The 22,544-nt window shown below is 31.4% G+C and overlaps 1 protein-coding gene across 2 annotated transcripts in view; it reads left to right on the top strand.

Annotated features, from left to right (window-relative positions):
- LOC143225257 (nephrin-like) overlaps positions 1 to 21,045 on the top strand; it is a 196,549-nt gene extending 175,504 nt beyond the window's left edge. For both annotated transcript variants that reach the window (XM_076454337.1, XM_076454336.1), the window contains 12 exons: positions 614 to 767; positions 2,497 to 2,555; positions 4,299 to 4,542; positions 7,842 to 8,150; positions 8,564 to 8,842; positions 12,435 to 12,743; positions 13,184 to 13,465; positions 14,521 to 14,700; positions 15,034 to 15,173; positions 17,030 to 17,114; positions 17,500 to 17,594; positions 19,827 to 21,045. In XM_076454337.1, the coding sequence (XP_076310452.1) occupies positions 614 to 767; positions 2,497 to 2,555; positions 4,299 to 4,542; positions 7,842 to 8,150; positions 8,564 to 8,842; positions 12,435 to 12,743; positions 13,184 to 13,465; positions 14,521 to 14,700; positions 15,034 to 15,173; positions 17,030 to 17,114; positions 17,500 to 17,594; positions 19,827 to 20,024 (2,334 nt within the window). In that variant the 3' untranslated portion in view covers positions 20,025 to 21,045. The remainder of the gene's footprint in view (positions 1 to 613; positions 768 to 2,496; positions 2,556 to 4,298; positions 4,543 to 7,841; positions 8,151 to 8,563; positions 8,843 to 12,434; positions 12,744 to 13,183; positions 13,466 to 14,520; positions 14,701 to 15,033; positions 15,174 to 17,029; positions 17,115 to 17,499; positions 17,595 to 19,826) is intronic.
- The last annotated feature ends 1,499 nt before the right edge of the window (positions 21,046 to 22,544 follow it).

Raw genomic sequence — 22,544 nt, 5'->3', positions numbered from 1 at the left:
TATAATTTATAGATTGACCGCTATATTACAGTTATCGTTAATAGCAGCATCCTAGCAGACAAATTACAGATAGAAAAATCCTGAGTGCGCCAAAGATCACAACTTCCCGCTGATAACTGAAATATATGTATACTTAGTTGCAGCTGTAATTATTTACAAATTACTTGATGGTGTAACTATTACCATATACAAGAACATGAAACAGAAACAAGGATAATTTTTTGTTTGCTTTGTGTATGTGCAAAGCTGTACAGTTAGCTGTTTAGAGTCTACCGCTTCAGGTTTCGGATTCTGAATTTTATAGCTGAGCTACGGGAGGGCATATAACAAGAAACATTCTATAAGCTGTACGATGCGGATTTTCTGGGGACCAAAGTGCTACTTTTTCTCATTTACGACACTTTATAATAATATGTTTTGAATTCAGTTATTACGATAAGTTAATGATTAAGTTATAATTCAGTTCTTATGATAAGTTAATAATTACGTTATCATTTGTTTAAGTAAATATTCAGGATTTTCAAGCTTGACGTTGCATACAATGTTTTCACGCTGTTTTGTTAATAAGTTATATTGGTTTTGAAGATACTGTGTGTGATTTTAAAATTTCTAGATTAGTACGGTTTCCCGTGTGACAGGAAGTGGTGTTTCAAGCGAACTGGTGATTAAGGCACGACGGGAAGATAACGGCGTCACCTACCGATGTGAAGCTACTAATCTCGCAACTTCGCAACCTCTGGTAGCATTGATGAAAATTTCAGTAAAATGTAAGAACAAATAACAATTCTCTTTTAACTTAACTAAATATCTGTTCACGTTATTCTTCTTAACCAACATACAAAAATTTTACGCAAAGATACATGAGGACTATCTGCACTAGCCATCCCTAATTTAACGGTGTAAAACCAGAAGAATATCAGCTGGTCAATACCAGCCATCGCCAACTCTTGAGCTACTCTTTTACCAACGAATAGTGGGACTAACCGTCACTATATAACGTCCCACAGCTGAAAGGGCGAGCATGTTTTTTGTGACGGGGATTCAAACTCGTGATCCTTAAATTACGAGTTGAGTACCTTAGCCATCTATCCATTATTAGCCATTGCTAAGATATTTCTGAAGTATTTGTCCAAAGTGTAAAAATACGATAGTATTTAAGCTATTTCAGAATGATACCAACTATTATTATTGAAAATATCAAAATGTTTGGTAATTAATCCTTAACTACCAGCTTGACTGTATACCATTTACTACCGGAAGAGATCACGTTTTTTTTCACAGTTTCCAACACTCTTTAACCAAAAAATGTTGTTTTGAATTAAGCACAAAGCTACACAATGGGCCATCTGTGCTTTGCCCACCACGGGTATCGAAGCCCGGTTTTTAGCGTTGTAAGTCCGTAGACATACCGCTGAGCCACTGGGGAGCCCAAAAAAAGTGTTCTTAAAATACGTAGTGGATAACAGTAATTAGATGAACAAATATTTCATGTAAAATACGGAATGGGTAACAGTAAAAGGACCAACATAAGTTCTATGTAAAATACGTATCGGATAACAGTAATAGGATTAGATTACAAATCTGAGTTATTTTTACCAATAATGAAATTGAAGATAATATTTATGAAATAGAGACTGGAAGTATTAGTTGAGTTGGCAAATAGACGAAACTGTAATTCACAGCAGAGTGCACAGCGAATGAAAAAATGTATTATGCCTCTACGTCACATGTCCAACAGTAAATTGTATCTTTTACGAAAATAAAATAAATATGTGATATAATAATTAAACAGCTGATCCGCTGTACAATATGAAACAATAAGTTAAAACGTCATATTTGTATTCTTGCACCTAATTTAGATTAATATATAGTGAGTTAAAAGGGACTCTAAAACTATATAACTAATAGAATTAATTTTAGTACTAGGAACATACAGTCCCTAATTAAAACCATTGTTTGAAGGATGTATCTAAAATATCAACAGGATATATTAGGGTTAAATGTCTTTGTCTCAGTGTTATAGGACTTTCCAATTAAGATAATTATACAAGTTGTGTTTATACTTTCAGCAAATACGAAATATATATTTTTTAAATGTTGCATTTTATAGTATGTAATATTTTGTGCAAAAATAACAATTTCTCAATGTGGCTATGGAAGTTTTCTTTTCTGCTTATAATTCACTGACGAAATAACTTTACAAACTTATATTTTGAGCTTTTGTAAGTATCATACGATTTTGTTTTGCTTTCCAAAGTATGTTTATTAAAATAATAATACAAACTCCTTATGATTTATACGTTATCTTCTCGTTATACTGCTGCTTATAAGCAACATAAGTTATGCAGAATTCACTTAAATGTCTCATGCAGTAGATATGTATACAAAATTGTGAAAAAAGAAACTTAACTTGTAGTATAAATTATGTGGCTATTCTATTTATCAAGAGCTTGAAAATAAAGTATTCCACAATCAGATGTTTTTTTTTCTTCTTAGTTCCTCCAGGAAATGCGTCTATCATTATTCAACCAGCACAGCCTCGAGCAGGAGATGAGGTAATGTCATAGATTACGGAATTTTATAGTACGTGATATACTGAAAAACACTTTCTTTAACTTTCTTCATTAAATCAGAAATTATGTACTTGCCTTATTAATGTTAAACTTAGGATTTTGCAAGCTACGCTAAACATTCCAGTTCATAGAATTGAAAGATCTTCAACACATTTCCATTTTTAAAAAATTGATTTGTATTTTAATTCAATTTCTATTCAAGTATCAAGGAGTATACACTTCTTTTTTGCCATTTTTGGTAAAAAATTTTAGTAACGTGTAAGCTTTGTTGTTTTTATTTTAAGCACAAAGCCGCATAATGACTTACTTATCTGTGCAGTTCCCATCTCAGGGAACGAAATTCAGATTTCAGTGTTATATCAGACTTTTCGCTGATTCACCAGACGCAAATTGTAGGTTTTCATAAATATTAATATTTCTCATTTCTCCAAATAGTTTGTCTTATACTAAAGCAACAATCATACTACTTTTAAATTAGTACAGAAATCCAAATTTATTTTTTTACGTGGTTATAGTAAATATAGTTCTTGTTCTGCATATCTACAAATAAGAAATAAAATTTTATTTTTAGGCAGTATAAATTAAAAATTATAATAATAAAGAATTTTCACCACGATTTTTTGAAACTTTTTGAACTGAAACAAAAGTTAAGAAGTCAACAATAAAGAAACGTCTAATGGTACGAGGAAAGAAAACATTTCATGTGAATAAGGCTTTAAATTAATATGAACTTAAAATACTCTCACACATTGACACTTTCTCCATTGCACAGTTAGCAATATACTTCTACTGTGCCCTTGAGTTTATTCAAATGAATCTATTACACAAATTCCACAGTTTAATTATTTTTACGAACTTATCAACTTTTCAAACAATTATGTTCATTTTAAAGATGTGAAAGTAGGTCTTTAAATACTTTACTCGATTTCAAAATTTAAAATGTCCAAGAAAACTGGGAAGTATTTGAATAATTTTATTTCGCCACTCGCTAGTACAGCGGTATGTCTCCGGATTTACAACGCTAAAATCAGTAGTTCGATTCCCCTCGGTGGGCTGAGCAGATAGCCCTTTGTGGCTTTGGTATAAGAAAACACACACATACTGTATTTTATTTCAATTTAATCATAACAACTTTTTTATTCTAACGAAATAAATTCTCATTTTAAAAGTTCAAATTTTAGTAGATTTACAGTTAATGAAATACTGAAGTTGGAAGTATATCATTGGAAATTTTATAAACCGTGGTTATACTATTTCTAAACTTTGATTTTTACGTAAACAGAAGCCATAATAATCACATAGTAAGATATAAATAATACAATTTGAATAATCAATTTTAAAAATTAATTTATAGAAATAGCACAGCTCTGTAAGCAGCTGAAGACATATCGTGAACATGTTATGAAAAACTGACTTTCATAGTTGTAAAACTAATAAAATAATTAATATTGTATTACATTATTTCAAAACCAATCAAGTAAAATAAGTATTACATATTGTCGAGAAACAGATAAATTGAAAGTGGTGCCGCATATTTTTACAATATAATAATCTAGTAGTGCGCGTGTTCGGGCAAAACAAATAATTCGAAATTATGATTGCATTTTGTTGCAAGCTAATAATCTAGAAGTAGTGTCATGTTCTGGCAATAGAAAATATTTTGAAATTACTATTGCATATTGTTAGAAAACTTAGAAATGAGAGCAGTGGCATATTCTATATCAGATGTTGGTGCAGTGTTCGACTGATAGCAGTAACCCTGAAGCTCGGATAACGTTGAGAAAGTCTGGCCGTGAGGTTCGAAGTGATCACGTGCAAGTAGTAAGAGCTACAAATGGAGGGTATGTCACCACTAGCTTACTCAAGTGGAGGGTGACTTCAGGGGACGATGGAGTCGTCTTCACTTGCTTAGCATCAAATGGCGTCACTGACAGCACTGTTCGAGATGACTTTACTGTTTCAGTTCTATGTTAGTATTTTAATATTTCTTGGTTGCTACAGTCTGTAATAACTAAATATGTACTTATGTAAGGCAATGGATAGAAATACCAATAAATAAGTAACTATATATAGATATAGATAAGGTGATTGTTAAGTAGTGACATTACTGGTAGCAAGACGAAATGATAGACAAGCAAACATATAGAAGAAAATATACTAAAATAGACCTATCAATATATAAACGGATAAGCTTATGATTAAATATATAAATTATAAGAATTACAAACAACTACATTATCAGATGAGTAAATTCACAAGAAGGTCAGACGTAAATTTAGTAACATCGTTTTAATATTGTAATTTTTGTATGAATTTCCAACTAACTACCCATCCATTCTATGTCACTATCATAAAAATATAAAAATTAATACAATTAAATTATACACATTTTCAAATGTTTTTATGTATTATATTAATAATATTTGTATTTTATGTTTAAATCAATTCGACATCCACGTTATTTTGAATAGTGTTTCTTATTATGTTTTAGTTTTAATTTGAGCAAAGAATATTCTGTGATTTAGTATAATTAGTAGGAATATATCAGTGTGATGTTACCCCATATAAGTTCTACAATTAATTCAGTTTCACCTTGAGGATATAGGTTATTAATTTCATTTCACGTAACATTTCAAACTCAAATTCTAAACAAACGTTAACCCTTAAACATGTATACTGTTGTAAAGAAAACGAAACGTCAAGCTAACACTGCGTAGGCTTGCTTGACGTTTCTTATTGATTTTACAACAATATACATGTTCTAAGGCGTATTCAGAGATGTTTGTTTAAAGCTGAGTTTGTAATGCACGTGAAATGAATTAATTTTAGTGCTACATCGGATAGATCCGTATTGTAAGAGGAGATCAAGATATCGATTACGAAGCAGTACCAATTATCTTATCAGCTGAATCGAAGTAAAATGAAATAATGAAATTGGACACAAAGTAATACATAAAAATACACAGTCTTCACTAAACTCTAAATACAGTATGCCCACCTGCTTTAGAATATGACTTAGTTTGCAAGAAACCTTGCATTTACCTAGAGGGACTAACGATGCCTACATAAGTGGTCTTCTTTATTATAAAAAAGGTACGTCTCAACATCTAGATACTACACTAACTGCTGTTGATAACCTTATAAAACTCTAGTACTAAGCTGGTATCACGTGCACAAAATGATAAATAAAAAAGGTAACCAGAAAAAAAAACTTAATGGCTTTTTCAAGTTCGTGTTATATGAAACCTGAACATATACAGAACAAAGACTCAATTCATAATGAGTAATATAATATTATAAGGAGATTAAAATGCGTGGCATATTCATATTACACACATGCATTACATACACGAAAAATAAAAATAATATATAAAAACGAATTGATGCTTGGTAGAGTTATAAAGATTGCATATAATTAACTTGTCCATGGTAGGTTGAAGTATTTTGAACCTATTACATTTAATTTAAATCAACTAATAACTAAAAAATAATTGTCAATATTTATCTTTTGTTTATTGTCTCTTGATTTGAGAATAAGTCTGAATTAATCCTACCTGAAATTATTTGTTCTTAGAATATACAAGGTGACTCAAAAGTAAATTTCTTTAAAACTGACAGCGAAATCAGTGTATTAACTGTCCTTTATTTTAACTACTGTCAACAGTGGACATTTTTATTAGATTTCAGGTTAAAAGTTATTTTTGTACATAAAATTTCATATTAAGTTGTTTGTTTACTTGTGTGATTTTAACCACAAAGCTAAATTTTGGGCATTGTATGCTGTTCACATTGCAGGTATTACGTCCCTAATTTTAGAGTCAAAACTTCTCACGTTTACACACTGTTATGTATTATAATTTCAAATAGCCTGAACCTGAGTTAAAATTTAATTTGTAAGCTAATTAAGACTTCGATATGCATCAAATTTATCACATTTGCCAAGAATATTGATACACAATTTTCTTTCTTAACACAAATATATTTTAATATACAAACAATAATACAATCTATAATTACAGTTATTACAAATAATAACTTATATACAAATGTTTTATAAGCTTATAAACAATACTGAGTCTTGCATCTGGTCTGAAACTGAATATTTTATCGAAGGTTCACAATGAGCGAATTATTTACGAGTTCATATAAGTACAGTTCACTTAACGGTAAGCTAGCTAGCTCTTCATTGATCACATGTGAGTTTTTAACTGCTGTAGTTATTTTATGTCTTGGGAAAATACTGTGGTCCGATGGTAATCCACTGGAGTTAAACGATTTGTAATGTTCGAAATCTATAAACGTTCTTGATCCAATGTCTGTAGTTTGTAGATTATAGGTTCCGAGATTTATTGTATACAAAATGTAGCAAACTACCAATGTAAACTGTCTCTCCGCGTTGCGTTGGCTACCTTTTATGAGCATGAGAGGAGAGTTTTCAGAAATTTCAGCTAAGGCAACAATACTGGCGATCGCTATTATTTACAAAAACACATAGTACATTGTTGATACTTACACTCTAGAATCTTCTACAACCTTTGTGAATAGGCGGGAATTTCATAATACAGATTTAACAATATAAGTTACTCGCATTTCTAAATATATATTTAGCTGAAACAAACGTCGATATTAAAATAAATATATAATGGCAAATCCGTCACAGAATTTATGTAGAGTTCTAACAATTTAAGTTAAAACACTTTCAATGCAATGTAAACGTACTCTGTATTTCAAAAGTCTTGTTCAACTTTTGTTTCCACAACGTACTTTAATCATCTAGTAAGATATGGACTCATATTGTTATCAATGTTATAAGATTTGATAATTCAGACTGAAATTGCCAGTAGGATTAAAATAGTTTACACTGTTTGTCATTTAGTGCCTAGTAATTGCTCGATTTTCGAAATGAAAAGTTTTATAGGATAGTTGTAAGAATATTACTTGCCATATGTTATTGATATTAAAATGAGTATATAATAATAAATCCGTCTTACCACTCAGCCACCGAGGAAAGAGGAGTTACTATTTCGTGGCACTAAATACGGGGAAATGAATAAAAATTTAGTATTTCTCATTAGTTTATTTATAACTATTGGAAATATACGTTTAGTAGAAAGAAATTAACTCGATAGTTATAAAAATAGCATAAATTTATATTAGCTTTATAAAAGAAATAGATGTAGTTCTTGTATTTGATATTACCAATGAAATTAGCATATAAATCAATCAAATGGATTTGGTAACAGTTTGTGTGTTAATCTTTCCTCTCAGATAAACCGGAATTCCTTGAGACACTGAAACACGTAGACATCATAGAAGGTAGTTCAATAGCCGTAAATATGTCAGCTGTAGCCAATCCGAATGTAATCAGGTATTTCTGGATTCACGGAGGTGTTCGACTTCCTACTCAGGATAAAATGATAACCACAAAAAATGGTCACATTGTGACACCACGGATGAGAACTGACGGGCCTGTGCTTCACTTAAGAGCCACAACTCGCACAGATTCAGGAAACTATTATTGTGTCGCACAAAACAGTGAAGGAACGTCGAATGCAACAGTAGAGTTCAATGTTTTGTGTAGGAGTTGAATATGATTCACTCTTCTGTTACGAATCATTATACTTAATTAGTCTAGGTTTAACTGATAACGAAAGTCAAGAATATATACATACTCGTCTTAAAAGCTACGTATTTATTCAATAATTTTATCTTTCTTAGTTAATCTTTGAAATGTAAGCTTAAGTAATATTTCATTAATTAGAATTAAACCTACGAGTAATCTTACAACCTATTATAAAATCTTTGCCATATATGTAAAATCGCTAATGAATAAAAAAGATGTATTTTATTTTTTAAAAGGTTTTTTTCTCACTAGTCAAGAATGGATGTGATATTACACTGTTTTTGATCACTTTATCTGTCTTGCATATGATCAGTGCTGAGCTCAGTGTAAATTTTGCTTATAAGAAGATATGTATAATGTTTTACAGATCCTGCTGTAATTCTCAACTTAACCGAAAACCAGAGAGCTATTGAAGGAGACAATGTTACCTTGGAATGTTGGGTAGAAGCTAACCCTATAAACTACGGTACTATAGTGTGGAAAAAACACGGAACAACGAGCGAACTTCGTACGAGGTTTTATTACTTGGGCCGATCTGTTATTGAACTGGTTAATGTGACGAGAGATTCGGCGGGAAAATATGAATGTAATGCTTTCAATGGTGTCGGTGATAGAGACGTTATGGGTGTCGAAGTTATTGTGATGTGTGAGTACCATGTCGGATGTATTCATAGGTTCCTATAACTGTTTCAGTTAGTCCTAATTACTTATGACGATATTCAGTAATTAACATTTCAACCCATCTAGAAACATATTTATTTATCTTTATGTATATCTGTTAGTTATTAGAACATTTTAAAATATTGGAATTCACTAATCATAAGAAACAAAGAACGATTGATCTTCGGATATTCCAGAATATTCGCAATCTTTAAAACTTGGCAATTTGAATTTTGGTTACACTATCTTCTGATTTGTCAGTAGAATAGCCACATAATTTATACTACAAGTTAAGTTTTTTTTTCACAATTTTGTATACATATAACCCATTGTTCAGCTCTGCGCTAAAGCAAACAGTCAAACTAATGATTTTACGGAATAAAGTGGAAGTGATTGAAATGACGTGTATTTGTTTAAAGTACATAATAAAGTTTAAATGATTCAAATAACGTGTATTTGTTTTAGGTACATAATAAAGTGTAAGTGATTAAAATAACGTGTATTTGTTGTAGGTACTTAATATAGTGTAAGTGATTAAAATAACGTGTGTTTGTTTTAGGTACATAATAAAGTGTAAGTGATTAAAATAACGTGTATTTGTTGTACGTACTTAATATAGTGTAAGTGATTAAAATAACGTGAATTTGTTTTAGGTACATAATAGAGTGTAAGTGATTACAATAACATGTATTTGTTGTAGGTACAAAATAAAGTGTATGTGATTAAAATAACGTGAATTTGTTTTAGGTACATAATAAAGTGTAAGTGATTAAAATGACATGTATTTGTTGTAGGTACATAATAAAGTGTAAATGTGGCGGGAAAAGGCTTTACTCGTAGATTTTTAAACTATTTTATAAAAAACGTGGAAAACATGGAAAAAGTAGATGCGTTAAAGAAATATGTTTTCCTACATTTACTATTGTATTCAAAATCATCATTTAGAAATTCAATTCGCGAAACTTTTGAAATTCTAAATATATGAGGAAACAAGCATCACGTAAAAAAGAAACTTATACTGAATATAACAGATTTTTATATGAAACCGCTTTCAGAAAGCCTTGAGAATTACTTTTTCGCAGCAAAATATTGTTACTGTAATATTATACGTGTTAGAATAATTACAAATCAGTCGGATACAGTTAACTTATATAATGATCACCAGGTGATATTGAGAATTTGTGTTTCCTTATAGCAAAGCCATATCGGGCTAACTGCTGAATCTACCGAAGGGAATCGAACCCCTGATTTTATCGTTGTAAATCCGTAGACTTACCGCCATATCAGCGGTGACGATGGTGAGAGAACAAAACATTATTATAATACGTTTGGTTTGGTTTGTTTTGAATTTCGCGCAAAGCTACACGAGGTCTATCTGCGCTAGCCGTCCCTAATTTAGAAGTGCAAGACTAGAGGAAGGCACCAGTCATCATCACCCCCATCAACTTTTGGGCTACTCTTTTACCTACGAATAGTAGGATTGACCGTCATATTATAACGCCCCCAAGGCTGAAAGGGTGAGTATGTTTGTTGTGTTAAGGATTCGAACCCACGACCCTCAGAATATGAGTCAAGTGCCTTAACCACCTGACCATGCAGAGCAATTATAATAGGATAACGTGATCAAGGTAGTCAAGCGAAATTCATGAAACTAGTAAAGCCTTTTATTAAAAATAGCAAAATAATCTTGAATAATTAATTTTATCCTTTAATAAGCAAAATAACGAGACTGAAATATATTTATAAAAATAACTGTCATTCCGGAAAACATTTCTTAAGATTATTTATTTATCTTAAAATGGAACATATTTTAAATCTGACACACTAAAGAATATTAGGTCATATCCTGAACATACGGTGTCGTAATATTACAGTTAAAAGTTACTTATACAATGTGTTTCGAAATGTTCACGCTTTTTCTAACGATAACTTTGCATTATTTTCATAGTTAGGTATAAGAAGCGAAACTGTCAGTTCTTAAGTTAATTATAATCTACTTAATTGTAAAATTACAAAAATTTAAGTGTAAAATACGGAGTTTTTTACATTGCCTTTATTACTACTTATCAGTTACAACATTAGTAACTAAAAGTAGATTAAGCCCCTTTTTAAAGTTCCTAAGTGAGTCAGTGGGAAGTTTACTAGCTAACACCTCTAAACTATGGGGTTCGATTCTCTCTGATGGGGAGAACGCAGATAACTCATTTTGTAGCTTAGCGCTTAAAAGTCAATCAGCCATGACGGAAGCTATGCTATGACACTCTTTCTTCAAAACAGCTCACAAATTGTAACTTACTGTTACGAACACGTATTTATTTTGTATTTCGTTTCGTTTCTGTTAAGCTAATCGGCTTGGAAGAGACTTTTGTTTTCATAGCACAAAGCTATAATGTAAATTATGTGTCCTCTGTCAATCTTAGTGTTGTAATCCCTAAAACTACCGAGACTTGGCTTGGACAGCAAATGAAGATTTGAATGAATGAAGCAAACGATAAACCTTTCTCTTCATACATGCTACAAATTATCTTTTTGTAGCATGTTTATAAAACGTACATTACTTTTCAGTGCAGAAATACGTTGCTGCACACATTTGACTTATTTGTTTCTACGTTTATTTCTGTTAACTGGCAATCAACTGTTGGAATTATCCTAAAATTCATTTTATTTTCAAATTCAGAACATTGCTTTCAAAATGATTAGCTCGAAGATGTGTAAATGCAGCTAATTAAATAACAAACCTTCTACTTACGGAGAAAACCCATAAAATAAATGATAAATTACAAAAAGTAAATAAATTCTCTCGATCTTTGTGTATTTCTTAAATTGCTTTAAAAATCCAGTTTCTAACTGTTATTATTTGAGACAAAGGTTCAGTTCCAAGTTATATCTCTCGTACCTAATATTCTAAATTATTTAGGAAACTTCCAAAGAATAATATTCTAATTCAATATCTTCATTAAATATAACAATCAGTTCTCAGGCAACTGGTACCTTACCTGAAGTTGCAACTGTGTGTTCATTTAGAAGCTTGTATATATTGAAATTGTAAATTTCTGGTTTATCCCAGTAAGAAAAAACATAACGTATTCTGTGAAGCTGCTCTAGTTAAAGGTTTTCTTGAATTTATACATATATAAATAAATTACCTCACTTGCTTTCTATATATCAGAAATCTATTGTGTTAGAGTTTTTTTTACGGGATTTATTGAAATCGTTTTCAACTACATCTAGTAAGTTGTTCATTATCAAAATGCACCACTAACTGTTTCAAAGAACCGTTTATACAATAGACGACAAACAGTTAGCTCTACAGTTATCTGAAAAAAGATCAATTGTTGTTCTTATCTATTCTGAAGCATAATCTAAGCTCTTGGTTTTTTTTTACTTTGTTCTCTGTAAAATCGATAAACTATACAATTTTTAACTATACAAACCAATTCTCACAGGATACAAAAAAGATAAAAACAAAATGCAAATAATTAAATTCCAAAGTAAAGATCTAGGTAAATATATATGTGTGTGTGTGTGTGTTTTTGTAGTTTCTCAAGTTTCTTTATTTATATTCCTTTCTGTCATAGACAGTCCAGTAATTCTTCAACCTGTGACATTGAAGAAAGTTGGTTCAAAAAGAGGTGACGCTGTAACAGTAAACTGTACTGTTGATGCTAGGCCAAATGTAACATTCACGTGGTATCTTGAGAATCAGCTAATAAGCTGGATGACCACCAATTCCAATTACCAAGTTGATTATCAAAACAATGAACAAACTGTATGGACGAGTGTTCTCCACATAAAAAAAGTTCATTCTTTGACTTACGGAAATTATACTTGTCGAGCCGAAAACTACTTGGGATTTTCAACTGCAACAGTTGAGCTGATACCAGCTCGTAAGTTTTATAAATGTATTTCTATTTAGATATACATTCTTTATATAAAAAAGTATATATATTTCTTCCTAGCTCCATGCACTATTTAAGTGCCGTGGTTACAAATATCTAACAATGTTTGGACTCAACTGTCTTTTACACATTGATTTTGTATATGAATACTTTAAAGCGCACACAGATCTAAATGTTTTCGTTAAATATGCGAGCTTGTTTATGGTTTGCTCTTTATATCTGTTATGTTCTAAGAAGTAGGACTCACGAGTTTACATTTGATAGAGTTGCAAGTAGTGGTTTTCAACTATATGCTTACTAATATTTATTTAATTGAAAAGGGTTTTCGAAAGCGTTTCTGTTAGCAAGTGCTCGTCTTCGTAAATCATCATCTAGTTATACAGATATGCCATTTGTGTTGTATTTAAATATTTCATCTGTTACACCAGGTATACCGGAAATACCAACAATGATTTCTACTTCCAATATCACACATAACTCAGTTCTTCTCTCCTGGAAACCTGGTTTCAACGGTGGCCTTCTGCAAATGTTCAACATTTTTTGGAGAAAAACTGGTGAAAAATCATTTTTTACAGCTGAAAATATAACAGTTCCGACGTACCTAGTGTGTAATTTAGATCCGGAGACAGAATACGAATTTTTTGTGTCGGCCATTAACGAAGTAGGAATTAGCGACATGAACGAGAGAGGTCTGAAAACATATACGAAGCGTAAGACATTTCACAGTTCGATGTAAATTGTTTCATAATCATTCATAAACCCAACTTCTCTTGTACTAAATAAACCTGGTAATTTCAATAATTAAACGTTTCTACTATACAGTAAGAAGTACAAAACTCGAAGTTAAGGTTATCGAATTTATTAGTGTTTATTATTGTAAAGACAGACAGTTTTAAACTTTAGAGTGTGTGTGTTGTGGGAAGTGAGAGATAGATTCCGTTTTATTAATAACATGTGCTCTTTATTTAATATGTCAATATATTTATTCACTAGGCATCATTGGAATAAAATATAAAATATAAGTTATTTGAAAAAGTTTCTAGTTTTAATTGCTACAATATAACTGACTCAATTCGTATTTTTACGTAAAAATATCATCACAGATTGAATATATCATCCATTTTACTGTTATCCCTTGTATAGGCTGAGAAAATATACACCAAACTGAGGTTTACTCTATACCTTAAAACTCGTTGGCAACTCTACGAAAGTGACCGAGATTTAAATTAATTGTAAGTTTAAATTATCTATGATGCAAGTCACAAACTTTCTCTGCATCGAATGAAGAGATATGATGTAAAATTTCTTAACAAACATCTCAGAGAATTGGTTTAACCTGGTCTTAAGAATAACGCACGTTAAAGCATACTTAGAGCTAGTACTTGTCAAATTGATTAGATTGAATAAGGCATTGTTACCTCACTAACATGAATTTGCTCTTTTCGCCAATGAGAGCTTGTGCTGAGCTTTAAGAATAGAATAGATATATAACTGTTCGATACACGAGCATATATGCGTCTCTATACACGCAATAATCAGTTTATATTAAGTTATTTCATTGCGTAGTGACATTAATTTATCTGAGACAATTCAGTGTGTAATTTTCTTTGTTATGCTAACAAAAAGTGTGAACATTTACCTTTTTTGTACACACAAAAGAATCTAGAATAAAAAGACAAAAGCTTTAATGCCTGTTTCAAATCTTCAACTCAGTGATAATCCTGTATACATTACCCATGTAACGAACCAAGTATTCTCTGTACAGCTGCTCCATCAATGGATTCCACAAAAGCTGTTACTAATGCTGGAAAGAGCAAGGAAGCCCAAATTTCCAGGGTTGTCTGGATGGCTTGTGCTGTTTGTGGTGCTATTGTGTTTGTGTTAATCTCCCTAATCGTGGCCTGTTGTATACGAAGGAGCCAACGTTTACGAAGACGAGCCGAAGGTAACATCAATTTCACTGCATAGATATCTGTAATTAGTGAAAATATTATGCTAGGTATATAATGCTATAGCTAATTTATATAGTTTGCTAACACAGAAATAAAACACAAATAAACAAAGGTCTGGTTAAGATACTCGATTCTCTTAATGTTTCTATATTCTTTAAACACGCATTATCAAAATAAGCTCTTTTCAGTTTTTACGAAAAAATGAAGTTAAATGAATTCCAGATTTTTGTCTCAGTTGCTTAAGAAAATCAAATTAAACGAGTTCGATGTTTTTACCTCAGTTTCTCATAAACATCTAGTTAAATGAATTCAATTTGTTGCTTTAGTTGCTCTTCAGCTTCAACGTTTAAACCAAAATGACGACAGCTACAAGCCAGTGAACAACACAGACGGTCAGCCTTTCTATCTTTCGGGAAGAGCATCCCAGATAATCGAAGAAGAGCATGTAAACACGGATCATATTCAGGTCTTTTATATTCATTAAATTTGGTTTAAAGTTTTCTCGACTAATTAAGAAAACTCACCAATGTCCATAAAACTATCGTTAAGACATAAACTCAAAATTCCTAGAATACTTATTGCTTCATATTTGCCCCCGCTAGTTCAGCGGTATGTCTCCGGATTTACAACGCTAAAATCAGTTGTTCGTTTTCCCTCGGTGGGCTGAGTAGACAGCCCTTTGTGGCTTTGCTATACGAAAAACACACACGCTTTATATTTTACACGTCTTGTTGTGGTCAACATATAAACAATTTAAAGAATTTTTTTTTTTTTTACTAATGATAAAATTTCTATGACGCCAAAAAAGATATTATTTTAATGAATTTTAAATATATCGATGGTCACTAATAACAAAATTTATATCATCCAGTATTTCAATACAAAGGCACTCGACTCGTAATCTGAGGGTCGCGGGTTTGGATCCCCGTCACATCAAACATGATCGTCCTATCAGCCGTGAGGGACTTACAACGTGACAGCGAATTCAACTATTCGTTAGTAAAAGAGTAGCCCAAGAGTTTGTTTGTTTGTTTGGGAATTTCGCACAAAGCTACTCGAGGGCTATCTGTGCTAGCCGTCCCTAATTTAGCAGTGTAAGACTAGAAGGAAGGCAGCTAGTCATCACCACCCACCGCCAACCCTTGGGCTACTCTTTTACCAACGAATAGTGGGATTGACCGTCACATTATACACCCCCACGGCTGTGAGGGTGAGCATGTTTAGCGCGACGCGGGCGCGAACCCGCGACCCTCGGATTACGAGTCGCACGCCTTACGCGCTTGGCCATGTCAGGCCTTAGCCCAAGAGTTAGTGGTGATTAGTGATGACTAGATTCCTTCCCTCTAATCCTACGCTGCTAAATTAGGGAGAGGTAACACAGATAGCCATCGTGTAGTTTTGCGCGAAATAAAAAAAAAAAACGAAACAAACAGACAATCAATACAAAGAATCCATGGTTGTTTATAAATATATATATACATAGAGTTGTTTTCTTCTCTTGAAAGATGGCTCTTTCTCGAAACGTCACCAAGAAAATAAAACGAAAGGTTCTTAAGTCGTTCGTCTCCAATAGTTCAGTTTCTCTTTATTATCACTTTGGTGTTTGCATTTTTAGTTTCATGTAGAATATATGTATTTATACAAACTTATTTTTTTTTATAAATTACGACAAACAAACTAAGTCACTAATTCTGCTGTTGTTGTTTTTTTTTAAATGTCCACTTTGTCTGTTTAAAATGTATGCAGTTCAAACCACTATACTTAGGTTCTCCAATGTGATCATTACTCGAAACACCCTGATATTACCTTGGAAAGTGCTGACGTACATAAAACACGGAAACAAAATGAAAGTCTTGAAACCTCACAAGTGTAAAAAGAAGAAAAATCCCATTCCGAGCAATTGTAGTTGAATGCTTTCCTGGACTGTGTAAAAACACAAAATATCCTTACTACTTTACAACGCCTTTACTGACTTTTAATATATGGTACTTCGAGAAGAATTTCAAGACAAAACCTGTTATATTCCACTACCAAAATTGCTATTTTAGAATAAAAAAGAGAAAAACATAGAGAGAGAGAGAGAGAATTTCACACTTTCTGTATTGATCGATAAATGTAGCGCATGGATACAAATAATATTAAAAGCAGTTTTTGAAAATTGTGTATTTTATTATTTTCTTTTCTGCCAGAGTTAAATTAGAAATTTATAAAACATGTTCTTTTAGGCAAAAAGTTCATTTTTCTACGTTTCTTATATTTTGTCGTAGTTCTTAAACGTTGAAATACACAATCTTAACATTTTAAAAATGTTGTAACTTTCAGACCTCAGAGCACGGAGTTGCGTGGAAAAATGTCTCAAAAAACGAAGAGTCTCAGGGTTCACAGCCCTCCCATTTAGAGGAGTGGGGTAAGTGTTAAAAATGGCAGAAATAATTCCTATTTCTGCAACACCCCTTTCTTTCTTTATAAATCACATTAGGATATCGATCTATGTAATTTCAACTGAAACGATACTCCACAAGATGTTATCAAATGAATATTCATAACTTTACTAGCTTAACGAATGTGGCATATAGATCTAACACTCAAGACGTTTGTGAAAATAACACATTTAGTTTACCTAAACATATAGTTATCATTAATCAATTCAATGTTTTAATATTTGTTGTATACCGTCAATGACCTTTTATATTATAATGACCCTCATCTAACGTTTTACGTTTGGTTTTAAAAGATAATTCAGCTATAGCAAGTAACGTTTAGGAACAATTAAACTGATATTTATTCAATAGGGGATGAACAAATTAGGAAATTAGGAAGCTGCGAAAGTTTAGAAGAAGATGATCGCTGTCCAGATATCCTGAAGCAGTACACGCGAGTGTGCAAGGTAAGATCCTTGTAATCGATCCTTGTATAACTGTAATCGCTTTCAAAACTGTTAAATATTTGTAAAATAATAAAGTTATGTTGTCAGAAAAACACATACCTTCAAGAAATTTCACCTTGAAGAATATAGGTCCACCTTCCGAAAGCTTTGCGGTTATAAGGTTTTTATCGTTTTGTAAAATAATAAATTCATCAAACAAAATCAAAAGGTAAAATGTTGGTCTATTATAGAAATTAAATACTCTGATTAGAGTTACCGTAGATCAAATCACGTTTGTGATTTTCATTGAAACGTCTTGTGAAGGTGAAAGGAATACCTTGGTATTTCAATTTATATAATTGGACATTCCTCAACTTGTTAAACACTGTTTGGTAATCTTATAATTTTGAATTAATTGATAGACATTATTATAATATTTATTATCGTAAAATTGTTACTTCTTCGACTTGCCGACAATGTATTTTATTTTATTAATTCCTTTTTATAGTGTAAATTCTAACATTGAAAACTAGAATTATATGGTTGATAATAAATTAAACCATCTTTAGTGTGGGTGAAGTTAAGTTAGAATAGAATATAATCTGGTTCTTTCATACACTTTCTTTTCGTTGTCATATTCTTTGAAAATGTAGCAGTAAATCCAGTAGGGATTCATGAGACTGAGAAAGGGGATCCACTTGCAAGGAAAACCTAATAAAGATATGTCAAGTAGAAAAAGTACCAGTGTTCACAACCTGACAGGAAACCATGTGGTAGAGAAAACGGGACAGTGATTATGTAGGCAGAAAAGATGTGACCTGATAGGGATTTTTCACGATGACAAAAGTGTTAATGTGCTGGTAAAACATTATTGATAAAGGTTCTTAAAGTTTTCAGTTTTACCAACGAGCAGATGAAACCTGATAAGGATATTTCAGGTTGGGAAAAAGGCCATTATTCAGATATAAACACAATAAGAATATTTCAGTTGCAGGTTGACAGAAGGGTCAACGTATAGGTAAAACCTGATAAGAATATTTCAGGTTGGGAAAAAGGCCATTATTCAGATATAAACACAATAAGAATATTTCAGTTGCAGGTTGACAGAAGGGTCTCCTGATAAGAATATTTCAGGTTGGGAAAAGGCCATTTTCAGATATAAACACAATAAGAATATTTCAGTTGCACAAACGTATAGGTAAAACCTGATAAGAATATTTCAGGTTGGGAAAAAGGCCAACTTACAGGCAAAACTCGATAAAAAATATGTCCGTTTTCGGTTCACAAAAGGGACAATGTACAGGTAAAATCTTATAAGGACCATACTGAATCAAGAAGTAAATTCATTGTGCAATCCAGATCCGGTAATAAACCAAGATAACTGTGCAATTTCAATAAACATCTTTATTGTAAAATAAAAGGGTCAGTGTGCAGCTGAAATACAAGAACTCGTGTTTGCTGAAGACATATTTTGGAGAAAGCTTAAGAAAAAATTGTTATTTTGTTATCCAACTTATAGCACATTCAGCGAGGATATATTAGTTTAGAAATTAGAGTATGTAAGATAATGTATTATTGTATCAGAAATAAGATGAAAAAAAGAAATATTGGCTCAACTGTCATCTCTAAATTAAGACTTGTTGCCATATCTTTGAAAGAGTCATCTTCAGGTACAGCGATAAATCTACGGATTTAAAATGCTAAAATCAACGGTTCAATTCCCCTTGGTGGACTCAGCAGATAGCTCGGTGTGGCTTCCCTATAAGAAAACACAAACAATCTCTGAAAGTATCCAAAAAGTATTCTAAAACGTACAAGTTGCATTAGATCTGTTCTTACCGAAACACCTATAAAATCATCACATTTCCTGTATTTGGAAGTTACTTTTTTTAGTGAGCTGGTTTTATTGTAAAAAGTTAATAAACTTTGAACGCTCAGTTTTTTTTTAAATGCGATCCAATATGTTTTATAATCTATTGATATACGGATAAAAACTATTTAAGATTGTTAATAAATACAAGTGTCACACGTTACTAATCAAATGCAGGTTTTTAATAACCCATATAAGCAGAAATAAATTTTTGTGAAAAATTAATTATGAATTTCATTATAGCACCCCCTTAAATCTATAGATAAACAATTCCAATTGATTATTTGTATACGTTTTCTTATGTCACTACATCTGTATTTCATTTGTTAAGTATAAGTATATCTTACTAGTAGTTAAAAATCATTTATGTCCTTTCGTTTTAGGATTTAACAGAAAATGTGCTATTTCTGGCAGAGAGAGAATCAACAAATCAATCGTGCTTTACAAATAGCTCAGAAGAAGTTTCAAAAGTTTGCTTTTCGATTGTCAAGTTAGGAAAAATAAAGGAGTTACAGAAAATGTATCGAACTTTACGGAAGGGGAGCGATTTCCTGAGACTTGTGCTTACGAACCCCTTCTAAGCGTCCACATTAAAGATAATAAGGGTGTAATTACAAGCTGAGATTGATAACACCAAGAAGTTACATTAATAAACATCACCTCGTGTCACTTTCTCTGTTCCGCAAACTTTAATGTAAATTGTTGTGTCCAGAATCCGGTAAAGTGGTATTCAGATACTCATAGAAATCTGCCAAAACAACAAACCACAAAACTCCTCTCAACACACCACCTGTATTCAAGTATGAAATGTCTCACGTAAGCGGCATTCAACCCATCCGGTAACTCATATCTTTTCACTTCTGTGTAAACATTTATGTCGATAAGCAATAGTTCAGTTTCACCCTTGAATTTTACTGAGCTATATCATTTATCAATATCAAAAAGTAATAATATTATATTCGACTGCTAAACCATACTAAAACACTGGAAGTATGGGTTGTGTATAAATAAGCGTTGATCAAACAATATTGTAAAATTACATTTAAGTTATTTAAAAAGGAAAAAAAAATTGTCAAAATAACGTGCAAATAATAAAGATATTTATTATAACAACTTTTGGTTTGTATGTTGCTAAAGAAATTTTTGATAAATTATATAAAGCTTGCAGGATATATTAAGATGATTGTTCGAAATATTACGATCTATCCAGTATTCAAGTGATAAATTATTTCCCAAAATCATTTTAATATTCGAATACTTACAGATTACAGTTTATAAAGGCTCATAAGGATAAAATTGTATATATATATATTTGTTTTTCTTCTGGTCACAATATCTAACGGGCTTGGTTGAAAGTTCAGGCAGTAAAAGCAAAATTAATTCATTAGTTTGTTTCTCGAGTCTTCCAATGTGACTCTTTACAAAACAAGTATTTCAACACTGTATCAATAATCTTTCCTGGTTCTTGAAAAACAAACCACCGTGCTTAATAAATTGTTGATTAACTTGGTTGTATTTGTGTCACATTTTAGTGTATGTAAGATTTTCTTTGTATTTACAAAAACATATTTAAAGAAGGAATTGAGTTGTTATTTTACCAGTCGTGGCATGTTTGTCACATAGGTATTTATAGAAATAAAATCTATATAATGATGTCTTTGTCTATATACGATTTGATAATATTGATTTTGTTCATAACATTTCTTTGTTGTTGATTTGGTATTCAACAACTTGTTTGAATACCGTAAAACATCTTCAAAAACAATAATGTGAAAGTCTTTATTTCCGTTGTCAAAGATTTAATGCTTTATAAATTGTAATGTTTTAGTTAGGATTAACACGTAACGCTGTGAACAATAGAAAAATAACATTATTTTTTTGAGTTTGAACTACGATCATCTCCAAATTTACTATTTAAATGATGGCTGAAACATCTTATTAAAAGTAGATATATAACAGTCAACATTAAAAAAGATAATAATTTCGCTTGAACTTATTACTATTACCAATTTCTCATTTAAAGATTAAGAATTAGCTTATACGCTTAGTAATAAAAACATAGTATAAAAAGTAAAAGTCGAAATTTCATCTTAAACATATTTTAGGTAACAAGTATTTAAAAGATTAATTAAATTAATTAAAATTAATGAATTTAATTAAATATAAATGTACGATACAGAACAATGTATATATATATAATTTTTATACAATTTCACTGGATATTTTTATATGATAAGTAACTTAATATACACGACGCTAGATATTTATAAAAACAGATGCCATAACATGAAATTCAGAATACAATGGTATTAGTAAAGATAAGTAATAAATTATAATATCTCATTTTAAATTAAGCTGGACAACAAAATTTGCTGAGACATAGCATGTGATTCAGGGTCATTTGAAGGTGCTGAATTCAGAAATGGAGTCGAAATTTGTTTATCCTCTATAGAATTTGAGTTATTAAAATATCTCAGATTTTTATAAGCACCACCTGAAATATGATGCAATTACTCAATACAATAGATTTATGCAGTGAAATTAAGCTTACTTGGACACTTTAATGGGTAAAAGGCATATACTTTTGATAACTATAAATGTTGACTTTCTTATATTTATGTAAAATTCCAAATACATCATTCGTATATGTTATTTGTCCTCGATATAAGTGTAACGAATTACGCCGCTTTTGCTTCGATGTCGCTCTCACCTGTGTCCGGAAATCACTAAACCCTCATATGCTCAGTTTTTTGGAACATTCAACAATTTCCTCGCCTGAACATACTATGGGCTGAGTAAGACGCCTCTCTTTATGTCTTCTCACTCATTCAGTTGGTCACTTCGTCTTGTTTTGCAAATAGTCCAAACAAAGTCCGATTTTCTTCCTCGCATCAGTTTTTTTTTTTTTTTTCTCAAATTGTTTAAACTACATTGTGGAAAATTCATTGCAGTTCCATGAAGGAAAACATCATAAACAATGTAAAAATAGCTTACTACCACTATTTTATGTGTAAAATTGGTGACCAAGAAAAACCATTAGACTCTACATGTATGTTGCACAGTTTGTTCATCTGAAGCCATACAATGGTGAATAAGAAGGG

The sequence above is a fragment of the Tachypleus tridentatus genome, chromosome 9, assembly GCF_004210375.1.
Source record: "Tachypleus tridentatus isolate NWPU-2018 chromosome 9, ASM421037v1, whole genome shotgun sequence".
Taxonomy (NCBI): domain Eukaryota; kingdom Metazoa; phylum Arthropoda; class Merostomata; order Xiphosura; family Limulidae; genus Tachypleus; species Tachypleus tridentatus.
This window is presented reverse-complemented; position numbering and strand designations above follow the sequence as displayed.